Source organism: Gopherus evgoodei, chromosome 21 (genome assembly GCF_007399415.2).
Source record: "Gopherus evgoodei ecotype Sinaloan lineage chromosome 21, rGopEvg1_v1.p, whole genome shotgun sequence".
Taxonomy (NCBI): Eukaryota; Metazoa; Chordata; order Testudines; family Testudinidae; genus Gopherus; species Gopherus evgoodei.
The window spans coordinates 1124005-1143180 of record NC_044342.1 but is presented as its reverse complement, the minus strand read 5'-3'; the positions used below and the strand labels follow the sequence as shown (position 1 = coordinate 1143180).

The window sequence follows — 19176 nt, the reverse complement described above, 5'->3', positions numbered from 1 at the left end:
TGTAACCTGTCGGCCAGGCAGATGCCCCCTCCCCAGCTGTGCCCTGACAATGCTGCTCATACTCCTGCTCCCAGGGCTCAGGCTGGTGATTTGGGGGGGCATAGTGGCCCCAGTGTGCATAGCCCCCAGGGGGTTCAGAGCCCCAAATATGCATGGCCCCTGGACTATAGCACCCCAGATATGCAGAAGCCCAGGGGTGCAGGGCCCAAGAAGTACATAACCTCAGGGGGTGCAGGTCCCACAAGTGCACAGCCTTCAGGGTTGCAGGGCCCCAGATGTGAATAGCCCTGGGGCTAAGGGGGCCCAGATGTGCACAGTCCAGGGGTACAGGAAGCCACATGTGCACAGCCTCATGGGGTACAGGGCCCCACATGAGCTCAGCCCCCCAAGGGTGCTGGGCCCCAGAGCTGCACAGTCTCCACAAGTACAGGGTTTCAGATGTACAAAGCCCCAGGGGGTGCAATTCCCCATATATGCACATCCCCAGAGGCTCTAGGGCCCCAGATGTGTGCAGCCCCAAAGGTTTGCTTTCTGCTAGCTCTGCAGGGTGGCTGGTGACTGCCTTACCCTATGTGTGAACTCCTCCCCGGCAGAATCCAGGGGCTGTGGTTTACCCTGAGCCAAGCATCACCAGTCCTATACGTGACACCCAGAGACAAACACACCATCGCCTTCCCCAGCCTCCCTCTGACGATGCAGTTGCTGCTCCTGTTTCCCATGGTCTTTCCCCTGCCCCCTGGGTCTCAGGCTGGTGAGTACAGGAGGGAACAGGCCCCTCTGGCCTCACAGGAAGTAGAGCCTGGCACTACTGGAGCTGTCTGCAAACCCGGGCTCCTCCCCAGAGTCAGACGCTTCCACCAGGGCCATTGCTGTGTCCCCAGCACCCAGCTTGAGTGCTGTGGGGCTCCAGGGCCTATCAGTGTTTGCCCAGGACCCAACTAGGGAGCCTCAGGGCAGAGGGGTCTGGGGATGGTTATCGGTGTGTATGTGCCCAGAAGAAAGCTGAGGTGCTCCCGAGCCTTGGGGCCTGGGAGCATCAGTGTGGGCCCAGGACCCAGCTGGGGAATCTCAGGTCCGTGGAGCCTTGGGGAAGTTATCAATGTGTGTGGGTGCCCAGAACAAAGCTGAGGTGCCCCCAAGCCTTGGGACCTGGGGGCATCAGTGTGTGCCCAGGACCCAGCTGGGGAGGCATAGGGTCTGAGGGCAGGTGGGCAGGGACCTAAAGGGGAAAAGGGAGAGGAGGGGGTTGATGCTACCATAATAAATCCCCTGAGAGGGAGGCAGCACACAGAAATTCAATAAGCTGCTGATGTGAACAGCCAGCTCCTAGACAGGAAATGCAGGTCTGTGAAGTCTGTATGGTTAGAGTGGGGGAGGGAGGGGTAGGAGCCAGGACTCCTTGGTTCATTTTCCAATTCTACCAAACTCTGGTCTCGGATTGGGTCAGTTCAGAGCCTAGGACAATGGAGGCCCTGATCCCGGTTAGTGGAGGGATACACCAGCTGGCTGGATTGGGGACCAGAATTAACTCCTTCTCTTGGAACCTCTGTCAGGGGAGATCATTGGAGGACAGGAAGCCCGGCCTCACTCCAGACCCTACATGGCCTTTGTGAAAATACAGAGAGAAGGAAAGGGAGGAAACATATGCGGAGGGTTCCTGATCAGGGAGGACGTGGTGGTGACGGCAGCTCATTGTAACTGCAACCTTGGGTAAGAAATGCAAGATCCCTTGTCCTGGAGTCAGCCATTCTCCTAACCTTGGGCCAGGTCAAAGCTACTCCCCACCCAACAGGGGAAAGGCCCTGGAGTGCTAGCATGATCTACACACACCCACTTTAATGAGGTTAATGACCCATGCCTGAATCCACAGTGCTGGCCTATCTGCAGCACCTGCATCCCCTTGTATTTCACAGCAACATCTCCGTGCTGCTGGGGGCCCACAACTTTGAAACAGATGAACTAGGGAAGCAGACGATCTGGGTACGTCGCCGAATCCCCCACCCAGAATTCAATGACGAGACATTTGAAAATGACATCATGCTGCTGCAGGTACTGCCCTCATCTCACCCCCCTACCCCCAGTGACCTCACACTTCTGCAGGTATCACCCCATCCAATCATCCCACTGTGACGGATTCCCCCTGGGGTGCCGCTTGGAACTGGGGTACCACTGAGTCTGCCTGACCCTAAACCTGGGCTCCCTTTACACTGTAATGGTGTGACAGGCTCTCAAATCCCCTCCAGCATGTATACAGGTAGAGACACATCCAGCTGCAGTTTCACAACGATGTTGTGATCAGCTCTGCATGGGAAGGCTCAGCTAAAGAACTGCCCAGTACTCAAGTGAACACCCCATCTAGAGACTAAACCTAAAATTGTACCATCTTGTGCTGCACAGAGAACTATACAGCATAATCTCATGAAATTCACTCTCTCCCTCAATGTGGAGAGGGACATGCACGGTTTTCTGCCCCAAGACATAATTTCCACATACACACTGGGTTTTAGACAAAACAAAACACGTTTATTAACTACAAAAGATTGTAAATGATTATAGGGGATAGCAAACAGACCAAAGTAGATTACCCAGCAAATAAGACAAATATGCAATCTAAGCTTAATATACTACACTGCTTACAAGTAGCAAAGTCCCACCCTAAATGTTGTTTTAGGCAGATTGCAGAGATTCTCGAAGGCCAGTTGCATTTGCCTGCAGATTAAAACTTCCAATATTTCATTTACAGGCTAGCCAGCCTTCCAGCCTGTGCTCAGTCCTTTGGCCCTCATTCAGTGTTTGTTAGATGTTTACAGCAGTCATCCTGGGTGGGGATTCCGTGAAGAACAAACCATGATTATGTCACTCCCTTGCCTTAAATAGGTTTTACATATGGCAGGAATTATTTGTCTTCCAGTGTGATTCCCTCTCCAGATCGGTGGAAAAATACTAATATTATCATGAAGTCCAGTACCAGGTAGCTTGATCACATAAATCTGCAGACATAACATAAAGGCTGTTTGCAGCGTTCCCAGGAGGCCTTGCCTAGGAAGGCTCCTTGGTAAGAGATTGGCATCTTCTAAGACCTACTGTTCTTCCTAACAGCCCGTAACAGCCAGCAATCTAGATTGATTGCATTCTGTCTAGTGGGTGTTCCCCAGGTGTAAACACATTTGTAATAGGTGCGTAGACAATATTCCTAACTTCAGATACAAAAATGATACATGCATATAAATATGATAATCATGCTCAGGAAATCATAAGCTTTCCAATGATATTTCACATGCCTTATTTTGCACAAAATATATCACAATTGTGCCATACTCATATCCTAACATTACTGTGAAGAATATGGGTGTGATGGGCTCAGTCACAGAGATCCCCTTGGGCCTATCACCTGATGTGCTGAAACTACCTCTGAGCCTGTTTTTCCTGCCAGCCTGGGCCTCCAGAACCCAGCCTGGTTGAGCCAGACATTCTAGCCTGCTGCAACACAGACACAGAGTCCAGGCCACATCCCCAAAGCTGCAGACCTTAACTGAAAACAGCTCAGCAGGTTACCTGTCTCCAGCACTCAGATACCTAGCTCCCAATGGGATCCAAACCCCAGATAAATCTGTTTTAATCTGTATAAAGTTTATACAGGGTAAAGTCATTAAATGTTCGCCCTCTATATCATCAAAAGAGAGATATGCACAACCGTTCGCCCCCCACCCCTCAGGTAACAATTACTGGATTTATTAATAAACAGAAGTGATTTTATTAAATATAAAAAGTAGGATTTAAGTGGTTTTTAGCAATAACAGACAGAACAAAGTAAATCACAGAACAAAATAAAACAAAACATGCAAGGCTAAGCTGAATACACTAAGAAATCAGTTACAAATGATAACTTCTCACCCTAGATGTTACTTCAGGTAAAATCCTTCTCAGGTCAAATGCCTTCTCTGACCTGGGTCCAGCCTCTTCTCACCCACCGCTGTGGTTACAGTCCTTTTGTTTCCAGGTGCTTGAAGGTATCTCTGTGGGGTGAGGAGGCCACCTCTTAAGCCAGCTGAAGACACCTATTGTTTGCTTCCCGACTTTATATAGAACTTTCCTAAGGTGGGAAACCTTTGTTTGAAATCCTACCCCTCCTCTGGAAAAGTACCACATTCAAGATGGAATTCAGTATCAGGTGAGAGGGTCACAGGTCGCTCTAAGAACCCAGTCTCCATTCTTCCTGGGTTGACCCACAGGTACATAGGAAGGCTTGCAGGTAATCAGGGCCATTCACAACTCATTGTTTCTGAAGCACCCTTAATGGCTTCTACTTAATATGTTTTCATCAGTAATTCAAGTTTATATCTTATTATCCTAACTCCAGACATAGAAATAATACATGCAAACAAATAGGAAGAACACACACAGTGGATTATAAACTTTCCAATGATATCATACAAGGGGTATTTAGCATACAGCAGTTATGTCATATTCATAAGCACATTTTTATAAAGCATATGGAGTGCAACGTCACAATGGGATGTAATACCACCCCAACCTCAATGAATTCACACTACTGCAGGTACCACTTTCATTCCATCCTCCCACTCCCACTTACCCCCACACTGCGGCATGTAGCAATGCGTTCACGTCATCCTTCCACTGGTGACTTCACGCTGCTGTAGGTATCACTCTATCCCATCACCAAGCCCCTAGTAGGCACATTGCATCAAAGATTTTCTCAGTTCTCATGGGGCTGTCCCACCTGGTCCCATCTAGCCCCACCTCCCCCTGGACAGGATGCATCTCCCAAGAGGAGTTTGATTTCCCTTCTCTCTCTTCCCCTGCCTCCGCATTACAGCTGAGGGACAAGGCTGAGCTGACCCAGACTGTGGGCACCATCCCCCTGTCCCAGAAGAAGGTGAAGAAGGGGGCAGTGTGCAGCGTGGCTGGCTGGGGACAGACCAGTATCAAAACAAACGCCCAGCCCTCCCCGACCCTGCAGGAGGTGGAACTGACAGTTATGAGCAAGAGCATGTGTCTATCTCAGCCCATTCTGCACTATGTCCCATCCAGGATGCTGTGCGTGGGGGACCCCCAGCAGAGGAAGGCACCATTTCTGGTGAGTGTGGGACAGGGGCACGTGGCGCTGCAAGGTGCTGCAAGAACAGGAGACTGACAGGGCTCGGCAGAATGGGGAGAGTCAGGATCCATGGTGAGCCAGGCAGATCCTGGGAACCAGGAATCAGAATTGGCTAGATCCTAGGAATCAGGAATGGAGGCTAGGAATCAGGGACAAGAACCAAGCAGTTCTTTCAAATGAGGAATGGATGCTAAAAATTTGGGACAGGAACTGGCTAGATCCCAGAAATCGAGGACAGAAATCATCTGGATGTTCAACAGGTTCTAGAAATCAGGGACAAGAATCAGCCACATGCTGGAAATCAGGGATGGATCTTAGTAGTGAGGGACAGATCCCAGAAATCAGGTTTGGAAATCAGACAGATCCTGGGAGGATCAGAGAGAGGAATTGCTGAATCAAGAACCCAGGGGTGGATCTGAGAAATCAGCAGGAGATCCTAGAAATCAAGGGCAGGGGATGGATGCTAGAAATCAGGCACCAGAATTGGACAGAGCCTAGAATTCAGGGACAGGGGTTGGTTGGGTCTCTGGATCATGGGGTGGGAGCCCTGGGCAGGTCCTGGGAGTGACTTGACTTTGAACCCCCAGGAAGCGGGGTACAGAGGTGGATTTCAGGACCGTGAATAGAGAATGCAACCCACCCTTTTCTTGGACATCAGTAACCCTACACCTGGAGTTTGCATTTCAGGGCGACTCTGGGGGCCCCCTAGTCTGTGATGGGAAGGCCCAGGGCATAGTCTCCCATGGCACTGGTGACTGGTCAACTCCCAGTGTGTTTACCAGACTCTCCAAATACGTGTGCTGGATCAAGAACACTCTGCACAAGCTGAAGCCTTAGAGGGGAGTGTCTATCTCTAGTGTGACTGGAGAGATAGATGGGTATTGCAGATGGATGGATAGATATGTAGCCAATGATTTTAGTTTATTGCTCATTTATTGTGTGATGTTACGATTAAACAACATGTTATGCCATACATAATCTTTCTATGCTGATTAGAGTTAAATTGTAGGATTACAGAAATATAAGATTGGTCAGTAGTTAGAAGAGATAATTAGGATTTAGGTGTCTAAGTAAGGTGGATTCAAATGCAAGGCCTACAGGCTGAGGCCTGTAAGATAGTGGCTTAGCCCCACTAGGCCACAGGCTTAAGAAATGCTTGACGTAAGTTACCAAAGAATGACCCTATGCCACAAGATTACGGGGAAAGATGTACTGGTGCTGCGAAAAATGAACAATAAGAGTAATTTTTTCCTTACAAGATCCCCAGTAGTGACATTTTTCTAACATGTGCCTTAACTGCAGGGTGCGCAATGTGCATAAAAGCTAATGAGGCATAGCTGTAACCACATTATAAAAAGAGGATGCCCAGATTAGGAAAATTGAGCTTCCTATTGGAAACACCAGCAGGAATCACCCCTCTAGTGATGATCATTTGGCAAGGCAGCAATTAGACCTTTAAAATATCACTAAATGATGTGAGTATAACAATATTTGTAACATGTGAACAGATCTTTATATAATTTCTATGTGCTTGGTTAATCATAACTTTAACTGTAACTTTAATAAAACTTGTAAAACAGACTGGGCCTTTTATGTGTGAAATGCACCTGTGGTCACAACCCTTTGTCCTTATGTGTTCCTAGAGACTCTGAAGCAAGTAAATCTGAAGCAAGTAGCAGAGGTGACTTTCACTCTGTGAGTTTGAAACTGTAGCCACTAGAGCCAAACCTATGATGGTGTAATACCGCACTACAAAATTCACTTAAATAAAAGAAAAGGCAACAGATGGAAGGATATTGCAGAAAGGTGGATGGAGAGCTGGATGGATGGATATTGTGGATGGATGGCTAGAAAAGGCAGATGAGAAGACTTATGGATATTGCAGGAGGATGGACAGACAGAGGATGAATAGATACTGTGGAACAATGAATGGATGGATATGGCAGATGAGAAGGTAGAAGGATGGATGGATGGGCAATACAGAAGTATGGATGGATTGATGGATATTGCAGAAGGATGACTGGACAGATGGATAGACGGATGGATGTATATTACAAGAGAATAGACAGATTGATATTGAAGAAGGATGGAGATCATGAATAGATACTGGAGAACGATGAATGGATGGACATAGTATATAAGAAGACAGATGGATATAGAAGGATGTATGGAGGGATATTGCAGAGGAAAGGAGGACAGAAAACTATTGATGTTCCAGAGAAATGAACAGTCGAGCCTGCCGTGAGATCTCCCTCCAGACAGAACTTACTCTTCTTATTTTTCAGCGCTACAGTGGCTGCCCTAGCCCTACAGAGTCCAGTCTATGTTTCTTCCACACTATCTTTTTTTAATTCATATGGACGTCCTTTGCTGGCAGCCCAGTGTATCCGTATCTCATCAAACTCTGTGAGGATTTGCAGGGAAGAGATAAGGGGGTTCCCTACAGGTAGCTTTCTGCCATGTTAGTTCATGATTCCTATAGAAGGCAGTTCACCCGCTTACCAGATCAGCGGTCGGGGTCACCTGTGTTTTCAGTTGTTGGCTGCGTGTGTGTTCTCTCTGTGTGTGCTGCACCAGCTCTGGCCAGGTAGCTTGTACAGCAGACTTTGCTCAAACTGTCCAAGAAGACCACAGACTCAGTTCAGTGGCAAAGGTGCTTGGCCAGGTTTATTGCTAGCAAAGCACGGTATTACTGCCCTATATGTGCTACAGGTACATGAACACATTTATGCCCGTGACAATGGGCTCGGCTCATTGAGGGGGGGTGACAATCCGCTCCCCCCAAAACCAGACAAAGACAATCCCTCTGTGACCCCCCTTTTTTACACTGGTACGAATAAGTTATGTATTGCCCCTTTGATGTTGTTAGTCACCCTCATTTACCTGAGGGTCCCTGATGGTTCGCTCAAAACGTCTCTGTCCATCACGTTGTCATCCTGACCTTATCTTTAGGAAGAGTTGGTGTGTCTTTGCGTCATCTTCAGGAACTGTGTTTACCTTGCATTAGGAAGTTCTGGCACAGTCCTTCTGGAATATATTTAAGTGAATACTTAGTGCCTAGGAGTGTTTGTGTTTTTGCAACACCAGCCCTGTGCTTGGCAAGTTCACATATCAGATAGTGAATATGCTTTGTAACGGGGCCTGACCTTTGCTCATAGACTGACTCCTGCTAACTTTATCTTACCTCAGCAGGCCATGAATTTAGTTCAAACTTTAGACCTTCCACCAGACCTCTTATGGGAGGCCTCATGTCTCAGGATCTCTCTTTTGACTACACCTTCCATGTCCATCCACCCCTTCTATCTATCCCTCCCTCCCCATCCACACGCTTCTATCAATCTGTCCTGACATCCTTCTCTCCCTATGCATATGCAAATCTCCCTCCCTCCCCATACACTCCCTTCCTCCCTCCTTCCCTTCCTCCATCCATCCATTCCCTGACACTGTTACCCATTGCTATAGTATCTCAGCCCTCTTGGTGCCTTCACCTCCACTGTTTGCTTGTTAATTTCACTCCCTGTCCTATAGCTGTCTGCATCTATCAAGTTTAGTGACATTCAGCCTTCTTGGATGTTTATTTCCTTCTAGGGCTTTTAGAAATGGCCACTGCCCTACCACTGCCAGGCTGGAATGTTCAAAGCCACCTCCAGGAATGAGGTGTCAAAATCCCATTGACTTTCAGTGAGTGTTGGGCCCCTAACACCATGACCCTCCCACCTTTACAATCCCCAGCCCATCCTGTCAAGTGCTGGGGCTCAATCCCATTGAAGCTCAGCTCCCAGCATCTCCAAATGTGGGGATATGGGGAGATTTTTACAAGCACTGAACATGCCGTGGGCCCCCTAGAACATATGGCCAGGAGAAGGTACACACTGGAGTCTACTCAGCCCCTCACCCAGTACAATGGGAACAGCTTCTCATGGGACCCAGCCTCACAGTACACAGCTACCCTTCATCTGGGGGTTGGTGAGAAATGGATATGGACGTTTTCCCTCCAGGGGGCAGCAGCCCCCATTCAGTCTCAGGGCTGAGGACTGGCTGACTCAGGGGGATGGGGAATGGGAGAGGGGGCCTTTCCCCTCTAGGGGGAGCCAACTGCCATACAAGACTGGCTGGCTCAGGGGGGTTGAGAATCAGAGGCATTGTTTCCGCCTCCACCTGCAATACGGGGTCTTTGGGAAGCCATGCTGTCAAAGACAGGGGGCCCTAGTCTCCTAGATCCATGTCCCTCCCCCCAGCTCACACCCATACGGAGGGGAAGGAGAGCCACTGAGAAGGATCAAGGGGCCAGGTTCCCACCAGAAGCTGATCTGAGTCTTGGTCAAACCACGGCTCCCCCCACAGTAGCACCAAGCCAGGGAGAGAGCTCAGACTCTGTTGTTAGATGCTGAGCCACTTCCCCCATCTTTGCTCCAGATGAGTGTGGTGTCCAGATGTGCACAGCTGCCGGGTATAGAGGGGGAGATCCCAGCTAGGTGTGTCCCCAGCTATGCCTGGCACCAGAATGGGCAGCCCCCTGCTGGGCAGGGCTCCAGGGGCTCAGATGTGGGGACTGGTTCCCCCCACCACGCCCATGTGGTGGGGTTTCCCTGAACAGAGACGGCCGAAGCCCCACCTGGCAGGTGGAAACATCACACTGAGGTGTCCCGCCAACCCCCGTAATTCCCATCTCTGCTCCGACACAGGTGCCTGAAGAAAGAAGCCAGCGAAGTCATCAACGGATGTCTCTTGCCCTACCACACACCTCATCTGGTGCTTGCATGGAACGAGCGGTGGGGGGTAGTGCAAGCTGTATCAGGGCCCAGCTCTACCCCAGATATGCACAGCTCCAGGCTGGGCCAGTGCCCAGATGTGCCCCAGCTCCAACTGTGGAGGGCGCGTAGCAACAGAGGAACCTTCCTGAAGCTCCTTCACCTGGATGCCAGGGAGGAGGGGAGCAGCTTTGCTTTGCAAGACAGCAGGCAAAGGTGTCTGTGAGCCTGTGACTTGTGAAAGTTTCCAGCCAGACACAGGACCCCTCCTGTGCACAGAGACACTGAGATGAATCCAGGTTAATCACAGCACAGGCCTCAGACTAGGCCTCTCCTCTTGGTGGCTGAGTCACTTCCCCTCCCCCCACTCTGCAGGACTGCGGGGCACTGTCCAGGGTGAGCGCAGCCCTGCAATTCCTACGCAGCAACGGCTCCAGGCACCAGCACTCCAAGCGCATGCCTGGGGCAGCAAGCCACGGGGGTGCCCTGCTGGTCCCTGTGAGGGCGGCAGTCAGGCAGCCTTTGGCGGCATTCTTGCAGGAGGTCTGCGGTCCCACGGATTTGGCGGCAATTCGGCGGCGGGTATGCCAAAGCCATGGGACCAGCAGACCTCTCACATGCAAGCTGCCAAATCCATGGGACTGGGGACCTCCCGCAGGCACGCTGCCAAAGGCAGCCTGACTGCTGTGCTTGGGGCGGCAAAAAAGCTAGAGCCACCTCTGTGCCCATTGCCCCACCAGAATGGACTCAACAGTTGAGGGACCCCAGATGGTGACTCTCCTTCTCCACCCTCCCTGCAGCTGGTGTGGGGTCCAAGCACTGAGCTGGCAGGTCCTCCACTCAAACCCTGGAGTGCCTGGCCTGGAGGTTTCCTGCCTCGCATTGCCATTGCCAAACCAGGCCAGGCCTGTAACCCACCCCACAGGCAGATGGTGCCCCCCATGAGCCCTGATAATGCTGCTGCTGCTCACTGGTGCTAAGATTGTGACTGGGGCAAGGGCATATCCCCTGGACTACCAGGCCCAGATTTGTGCAGGCCCAGCAGATTACTCTCTGCTAGCTCCGCAGGGCAGCTGGTGAGTGACACCTCACATGTGAACTCCTCCCCAGTAGGAACCAGGGGCTGTGGTTTACCCTGAGCCAACTGTCACTTGGGGGGTCCAGCCCCTCCTAATCAGGTCTATAAATATCCCCAGAAGTAGATGTATCACCCACTTCCCTAATGTCCCTCTGATGATGCTGTTACTGCTCCTGTTCCACATTGCCTTTCCCCTGACCCCTGGGCTCAGGCTGGTGAGTACATGGGAAGAGCCCCCCCAATGCCAGCCCCATAGAAAGCAGGGCCTGGATATGCTGGAGCTGTCTGCAAACCCTGACTCCTCCCTAGAGTCAGATGCTTCCATCGGTGTGTCCCCCGCACCCAGCTGAGGTATCATGGGGTTTGTGCGGGCATTGGTGCCTGCTCAGCACCCAGCTGGGGAGCCTGAGAGCTGTGGGCTCTGGGGCGGTTATCAATGTGTGCCCAGGACCCGGCTGGGGAGCCTGACAGCCGTGGGCTCTGGGGCGCTTATCAATGTGTGCCCAGGACCCGGCTGGGGAGCCTAAGGGCAGTGGGCTCTGGGGCGGGTATCAATGTGTGCCCAGGACCCGGCTGAAGAGCCTGAGGCCCGTGGGCTCTGGGGCGGTTATCAATGTGTGCCCAGGACCCAGCTGGGGAGCCTGAGAGCCGTGGGCTCTGGGGCGGTTATCAATGTATGCCCAGGACCCGGCTTGGGAGCCTGAGAGCCGTGGGCTCTGGGGCGGTTATCAATGTGTGCCCAGGACCCGGCTGGGGAGCCTGAGGGCCGTGGGCTCTGGGGCGGGTATCAATGTGTGCCCAGGACCCGGCTGGGGAGCCTGAGGGCTGTGGGCTCTGGGGCGGGTATCAATGTGTGCCCAGGACCCGGCTGGGGAGCCTGAGGGCCGTGGGCTCTGGGGCGGGTATCAATGTGTGCCCAGGACCCGGCTGGGGAGCCTGAGGGCCATGGGCTCTGGGGCGGTTATCAATGTGTGCCCAGGACCCGGCTGGGGAGCCTGAGGGCCGTGGGCTCTGGGGCGCTTATCAATGTGTGCCCAGGACCCGGCTGGGGAGCCTGAGGGCTGTGGGCTCTGGGGCGGTTATCAATGTATGCCCAGGACCCGGCTGGGGAGCCTGAGGGCTGTGGGCTCTGGGGTGGTTATCAATGTGTGCCCAGGACCCGGCTGGGGAGCTGTGGGGCCTGGGGGCAGGTGGAAAGGGAGCTAAAGGGGCAGAAGGTGCAGAGGTGGTTGGTGCTATAATAACAAATCCCCTGAGGCGGAAGTGACACAGTGAAGCTCACACATTGGTGTGAACAGCTGGTTCCTATTCAGGAAATGGAGCTCTGTGTTGTTAGAGCAGAAGCCTGGGAGATGGCTGGGAGCCAGGACTCCTGGGTTCAGCTTCCTACTCAGGGAGGGCAGTGGGTTCTGGGGGCACTGAGGTCAGTGGTGGATTCTAGTGGTTGAGAGGGGGGCCCTGGGCATCCTGAGTTCATTTTCCAATTCTACTGCACACTCCACCAATGATCTGGAGTGAGTCAATTTTTCTCCTTGTGCCTGGATTTCCCAGTGTGTGAAATGGGAATGAGGATCGGTCCTGTGTAAATTCTCTGGGATTCCTAGTTTCCCTGTAAGCTGTGCAGATGTGTGGCCATGCAGCAGCCTATTTAGCTCCACGCGGGCGCTTAGGGAACTGCCCGGGGACATGCCGCAGCAAGGGGAGGGTGCCCCTCCCCAGGCCCCCACCCGCCTGTCCTACAAACTGTTGCCCTTGATTATGTAGATATTGAGGTCCCCCACACAGCCCAGGCAGTGGTCCCTGCCCTGGCACAAGGGCTGCAAGGATATTGACGTTGTTCCCATTTTCAAGGAGATCAGTCTGCTGGAGCAGCCCAGGTCAGAGCAGATGATGCGGTCTCCACTGTCATTGCGGAAGATGTCTGTACCCAGAGAATCTCTCCGAGGTACCAGTGATCCAGGGACTGGACTGGAGCCCTGAGGTGGGTGTGACGTGGCACCCCATAATGCTTTATAGAAATGTGCTTCTGAGTGTAAATATAACATAACTGGAATATATTTTATGCTAGATATGCCATGTAACAGATCTTTGCAAAGGTTATGACCTGCTGATTATATTCATCCTATCTGTATGCATGTATCACTTTTATATCTGAAGTTATGGGCATTGGCTCAACGCTTGTATTTAAAGTGTTTGCTGTAGGAAGCACATAAGAGAGATTTGGTCAACATAGCGTGAGGGGGTTATTCAAGTAATTGGGAGTATTTAACTAACAATGGACTTTGAGAGATGCCAATGCACATCTGAGCTTTCCTGGGAACTTTCAAACTCACATGTAAACAATGGCGTCGGCCTGCGAAAAGCTGAATCATCCATAGACACGTGACTTGCCCAGGTGGCTAGAGGCCCCCTCTTGTGATGATGATGTTGCACAAGAGAGAGAATATAAAAGGCCCCAAAAAACCCTCCAGGTTGTCTTTAGCTGGCTCAGGAGATAGCCTCTCCACCCCAATGAGATGCCTAAAAGAAACTGGAACAAAGGACAGTAACTACAGGGGTGTGAGTGATTGCTGGACCCAAACTAGGGAGGAGTCTAGTCTGTCAAAGAAGCTTATTGGAACATCTCTGAGGGTGAGAGTTACCTGCATTTAATTTCCTACCGTATTGACTTGTGTGTTTTCTTTTATTTTTCTTGATAATTCACTTTGTTTTGTCTGTTATTACCTTGAACCACTTAAATCACTTTTAATAAAATCACTTTGCTTATGATTTGACCCAGAGTACGTAATTAATACCTGGGGGAGAAAACAACTGTGCATATCTCTCTATCAGTGTTAGAGACAGTGAACAATTTATGCATTTGCCCTGTATAAGCTTTATACAGAGTAAAATGGACTGGGAACTGAGTATCTGGGTGCTGGGGGACAGGAGCACTTCTTAAGCTGTTTTCAAGTTAAGCCTGCAGCTTTGAGGGCACGTGGTTCAGACCTGGGTCTGTGTTTCTGGCTCCAATTTGAGATCCTCTTCACTTAAAACTGTTAGCAAGGCTGCCAATTCTGCCTCCTGAGCTGACTGTGCTTCTAGTGAGAAACCAATGGTGCTCATTGTCTCATTTCATCTGATTCCCACAACAGCCAAGCCTGCAGTCTTCCATCCGTCCTGATACCTACAACTTCCATCCAAAAAACATACCAGAGTCCCCTCCTTTACCTGACTGGGGTTAGCCACCCAAAACACCTGATGTTGGGTTCTACCTGGGCTGGCTTCACATTGGTCTGGGGTGCCAGCCAGGTGTAATCCGGCTACCCGGGCTATGGGTTCCTTTAACATTTCTGCTTTAATGTTTTCTGCCTGTAAAGCCAGCAACCATTTGGCAATACGCTGCCCACTCACTTGTCCCTGTAAGATAGTTTGCATGTTTAACAGCCGCACAGGGTCATGATGGGACTGGACTATTACCTTCTGCATCCCTGTGAGGTATCTGAATTTCCCTCTCCCCCCTCCCCCAGTAGGTGCACAACAGCACCTTTTCACACAATCCAGACTTCATTCCACAGTACTCAAAAGTTGGAAGGCAAAGGCCACAGGTCAGTCCTTTGCTCAATACTCCTGTGTTCATGCACACCCAATGGTGGTGTCAGAGACCAAAGGGTCCATAGAAAAAGGTTTCTCCCCATCTGGGGAGGCCAGCACTGGAGCACTGGCCAGGATTTTCTTTAGTACTCTCACTGCCTCAGGACACTCTTCTGACCACTCCCAAGTTGAGGCTCGGGTTAGGTCGAATAGAGGCTGGGCTATTTCTGCATAGTTGGCCACAAAATCCCTGCAGGATCCAGTTAGACCTAGAAAACTTTTCAAGCTTTTAACATCAGTAGGCAGTGGCAGAGACTGGATCAATTGCATCCATCCCTTATCAATTTCCTTTCCCATCTGGGACACCTCCACTCTTGTCTGTCTCATTTGGGCCTTTTTCCCATTGACCTTTAGCTCTGCTTTTGCCAAAGCTTGGTTAGTTCCCTGTCTTCCTCCTCTGTCCCTGACATTAGCAACAGGTTGTCTACATATTATATACACCTTGCTGAATCCACCCCATCGAGAGCTTATTTCATGTATCTGTGGAAAATTGCCAGGGAGTCCCGATATCCCTGTGCAGCAACATTGTCTGCCCTCCCATGTGAATGCAGTTTTATACTGACAGGAGGTAGCTAGTGGCAGAGACCAAAACCCATTCGCTATATCCATTATGATGAAAATTCAGAATTGGGGTCTGTCACAGGGTCCGTCCTCTTGCAGGGCCACCCAGAGGATACCCGGGGCCTGGGGTCTTCAGCGGCGGCCCTTCTGGAGCCCCCACTTCAGCAGTAATTTGGCAGCGGGGGGCCCTTCTGTTCTGGGACCCACTGCCGAATGCTCCTAAGACCCGAAGTGCAGGTGGGTCTTTGGTGGTAATTCGGTAGTGAGGGGGCCCCCGCCGCAGGTCTTCGAGGCACTTCAGCAGCAGATCCCGGAACAGAAGGGCCCCCCGCTGCCGAATTACCACCAAAGACCCGGCTGCACTTCTGCGACGGGCCCCGGAACAGGAGGACCCCCCGCCGGCAAAGACCGGGAGCGGAAGAAGCTCTGGGGGCCCAGGCCCCGCAAGAGTTTTCCAGCCCCCCCAGAGCAAGTGAAGGACCCCACTCCAGGGGCCACAAAAAACTCTCATGGGGACCCCTGCGGGACCCAGGGCCTGGGGCAAATTGCCCCTCTTGCCCGCCCCTGGGCGGCCCTACCCTCTTGTGCCTGCGCCCTGTGTTGGGTGGTTAAATAAATACTCCTCATGCCTTCTTTAATGCTTCACCCTTGTGTCTTTTTTTACAGTGCAACCCCACTTTGTTCCCCCAACAGTTATCCACATTTAGACCCTCCCCAGGGTCTGCTGGCCCACAAGGCTCCTTTCCTTGGGAGCTCTCCTGTCTCCTCACAGGCTGGCCTCCTAACTGAGCTTCCCTCAGGGCTTTTATAGCCCTCCCTTACCAAGCCCAGCTGCTGGCATTTAACTCAAGTCATTGCTGTCAGCCCTCATTAGGGCCTGCAGCTGGGCCCTCTGCTGGCTGCCCAAGCCCCTGCACTTGGCCGCCTTACCAAAAAGCAGGGCTTAGCCAGAATTTTAGCTGGGCCTTCAAGCGGCTTACCCCTGCCCTGCCACAGGGTCCAATGCAGGCTGTAATTTCAGGGTACACTGCTACCACTGAGGCTGGTGAACTGGCCGGAGCATTTAGTGCCCTGTAATCCACAGTGAGGCGCCAGGTGCCGTTTGGCTTCCTCACTGGCCACACAGCAACATTACAAGGGGATGCAACCTCTCTAATTAATCCCCTCAGCTCCAGTTCCCCAGTAGTTGCCCCCACCTCTGCCAATGCCTCCCGAGGAATAGGATATTGTTTCTGTGGAAGAGGGTCCCCATCCTCTAGCAGTACCTCCATGCTGCCCCCAGCACAATCCATGTTATCCCTAGCCCACACAGGGATGTGTTCCCACCCTGCTAGGGGTGGTGGGAGGGCATGTGATCATAGTGGCTATCCTGATAGGAAAGGTATAGCCCTGACCGTCTTGTGTCTGCCCCAGTAAACACACCCAATTGGCTAAGTCCAGTAAAAGTCCCAGCTTGTGTAAATCTCCTGCCCCCAACAGATTGAGTGTATCATTACAACCCCACATAATCTTCCTTCCCCCCAGATTCCTTTGATCCATTGCCGCCTTAATTGTGTCTCCCTTCCTATTGCCCTAACAACTGTCACAGTTCCTTATGAGGGCCCCCCCGCCCCCATGTGGTTAAGCTGATGGCTGCTCCAGTGTTTATCAAAAAATCCCTCATGGGACTCCCTTGGATTGCCCCCGGAGCGAGGGGTGACCAGATGCATCCCATCATAGCCTGAGAACATGGACAGGACACCTCCCATGGCACCCCTAAGTGGTGGCACCCATATCCATCCCTCCCACTGATTCAGAGGGGGCCTGGGGGAGGTGCTAACACCAAAGACATTCCTGTCTCCAAGCAAAATTCTGTGTCTGGCATTTCAGGCAATCCCAGCCCCCTGGCCTCTGGGGCCATATTCCACTTGATCTGGTAAAATCCTGGGTAGTTAGTTTAGCCTGCAATCTCTGAATCTGTTGCTCTACAGCCATCTGCTCATCCCTGACTACCTCCCCAAAACCACAACCTCTCACTCTACATCCGCCCCTCTGGGCTGACCCACTCCTTTCCGCTTTGTACTGACCCCCCGGTGTAATAACATGGACCGGCTCTCCCCTCTGGTGCATCTGCCTCCACACAGCCGCCTGTTCCAGAACCTGGGGTAGCTGATTGGGGGCAAATTCAGGATGCTGCAACTGTAAATGCCCCACGAACTGCAGCTCGCTCAGCTTCAGCCATTTCTCCAGCAACTCCACACCCCTGCCATGCTCCGCAGCCCCCCTGGGTCCCGGTGCCCCTGTCTGGGGTATCACCTATGGACCGTCCATGGGATGCACCCAGCCCCGTGTCCGTGCCTGTATGCGATTAAGTGAATCCCGCCCTGTGTCCCCAGGGATTCGCTTCATCTTATTCATCCCCGCAGTATGAGAGTACAACCCAAACAACTGTTTTGCCACCTGTCCAGGGATTAGAAATGGGTGCACCAGCCCTGCCACATAGATTCCCCAGGTGCCCCGTCCCAGAGGACTGAGCCAAGTGATAACCTGGTCATTACGAGTTAGATCCTTCATCTCCCTGCCCACCTTCACTAGCCAAAGCACAAAATGATCTCAGTCCTCCAGGGGTTCCTTTCCCAACCAGGCCAGTACTGCCTCCCGGTCCTTCAGGGACAAGGAGCGGATTTCTGCCTGTTCTACTACTTGTGTGGCATGGTCTCCCCACCACGCAACTGGGGCCACTATTCCTGCCTCCTGGAGTTCCTCCTGGGTAGCCTTTCTCGCAAGGGCCGAAACTGTGGATCCCCGGCTTACAGCGTCCACTGGCAGTGATGGGTACAGTGTATTTTCAGGGTGGGGTTGGGGAGGTGTCTCCTTAAGTTCCATTTATGGGGCAGATGGTTTGGGGTCCCCAAGTCCATTGCCCCCATGTTTACATTGCTACAATTCATCCACTAAGTCTGTTACTCTCCGCAACAGTTCATCCTTCTCTTGCTGGATTGCTTCACAAGACTCCCTTGTCCTTGGAGTATCCCATGCCTTTAAATCTGCTACTTCTACTGTTAACAAGGATTTTTCCATTAAAATCCATTGCTGATCCACAATCCCCTCCAAATCCTTAATGTGTTGGAGGAGATTGGCTTCCCTTTTTACCCAGTATGCCATCTCAGCACGTAAACCTTGTAATGTCAGTCCCTTTTTCCTACATTCCTTTCCCTTAGGCTCTCCCCAGACCTCCCCCATTTCCTTCTTGATCTCATCCCAGGTGGACCCCTGCACCTGGTATGGGACCTGGTTCTTCCTTATGCATTTATTTAAAAGATCCATTCTCCTGGGTTGCCAGAACTCACAACTACCATCATGAGCGTTCACCATACCCCCTCCAAGCAGCTGAGTGGACTGTTGTGGGGGGACACTTATAGGCTGCCACTCACCTTTCTGAAGCAATGCATCTGAGTCATGGTACCAAGATGTTAAAGGGCTTACTGTTTCACCTTCCCACTTCCCTGATCCTTCTCACCTAAGGAGAGTGCAGCAATACCCAAAGTCCAGAGGTGCAGACAGTTCAATGGTTATTGGGGTTAGCTTCCACCAAGCAGGAATTCAATTTCCTTTTCCCTTTTTCCCCAACTTACTTCCTGTTTGCCTCCAATTCATATAGAAATATTCTCAGCTATACCTTAATGGTTAAGCGGTCAATTTACTGAAATTGAACTAACCAATCCTAACATACTGTAACATGATTATTTAACCAATTATACCCCACCACCTTAATTGGTTTACACCCAACAAGATTAACTCTATAGCAGACCGAAAGAACCACAGAACCCGACAGAGACCATATAGATAAACAATAGATAAATGGGGACCAATGAGACAAAATAACAAGAAGTGAGGGTTTCACAATCACAACCACTGATAAGTTAGTTCTTGCCAGATCGGATGCTGCCAAACTAAGTTTTCTTTAACCATCTTAAGATCTGTTTCTTTATCTGGTGATATCAGTTACCATTAGGATGTAGGCTCAGTTACCATTGGGATGTAGGCTCAGTTAC

At 51.3% G+C, this 19176-nt stretch overlaps 1 protein-coding gene across 1 annotated transcript; it reads left to right on the top strand.

Moving 5' to 3' along the window:
- Positions 1-644: 644 nt before the first annotated feature.
- LOC115637981 (mast cell protease 3-like) lies at positions 645-6686 on the top strand. Its single transcript, XM_030539581.1, has 5 exons — positions 645-751; positions 1554-1710; positions 1914-2049; positions 4838-5098; positions 5807-6686. Exons 1-5 carry the CDS (start codon positions 694-696, stop codon positions 5954-5956), a joined length of 762 nt encoding a protein of 253 aa, XP_030395441.1. The 5' UTR covers positions 645-693; the 3' UTR covers positions 5957-6686.
- Positions 6687-19176: the final 12490 nt, after the last annotated feature.

What these genes read in the sequence shown, in the direction of transcription:
- LOC115637981 (XM_030539581.1), top strand. Translation starts at nt 694, where the DNA reads ATGCAGTTGCTGCTCCTGTTTCCCATGGTCTTTCCCCTGCCCCCTGGG. An exon ending in CATTGTAACTGCAACCTTGG is followed by an intron (nt 1,711 to 1,913) that starts GTAAGAAATGCA and finishes TGTATTTCACAG; the next exon opens with CAACATCTCCGTGCTGCTGG. An exon ending in ATGACATCATGCTGCTGCAG is followed by an intron (nt 2,050 to 4,837) that starts GTACTGCCCTCA and finishes TCCGCATTACAG; the next exon opens with CTGAGGGACAAGGCTGAGCT.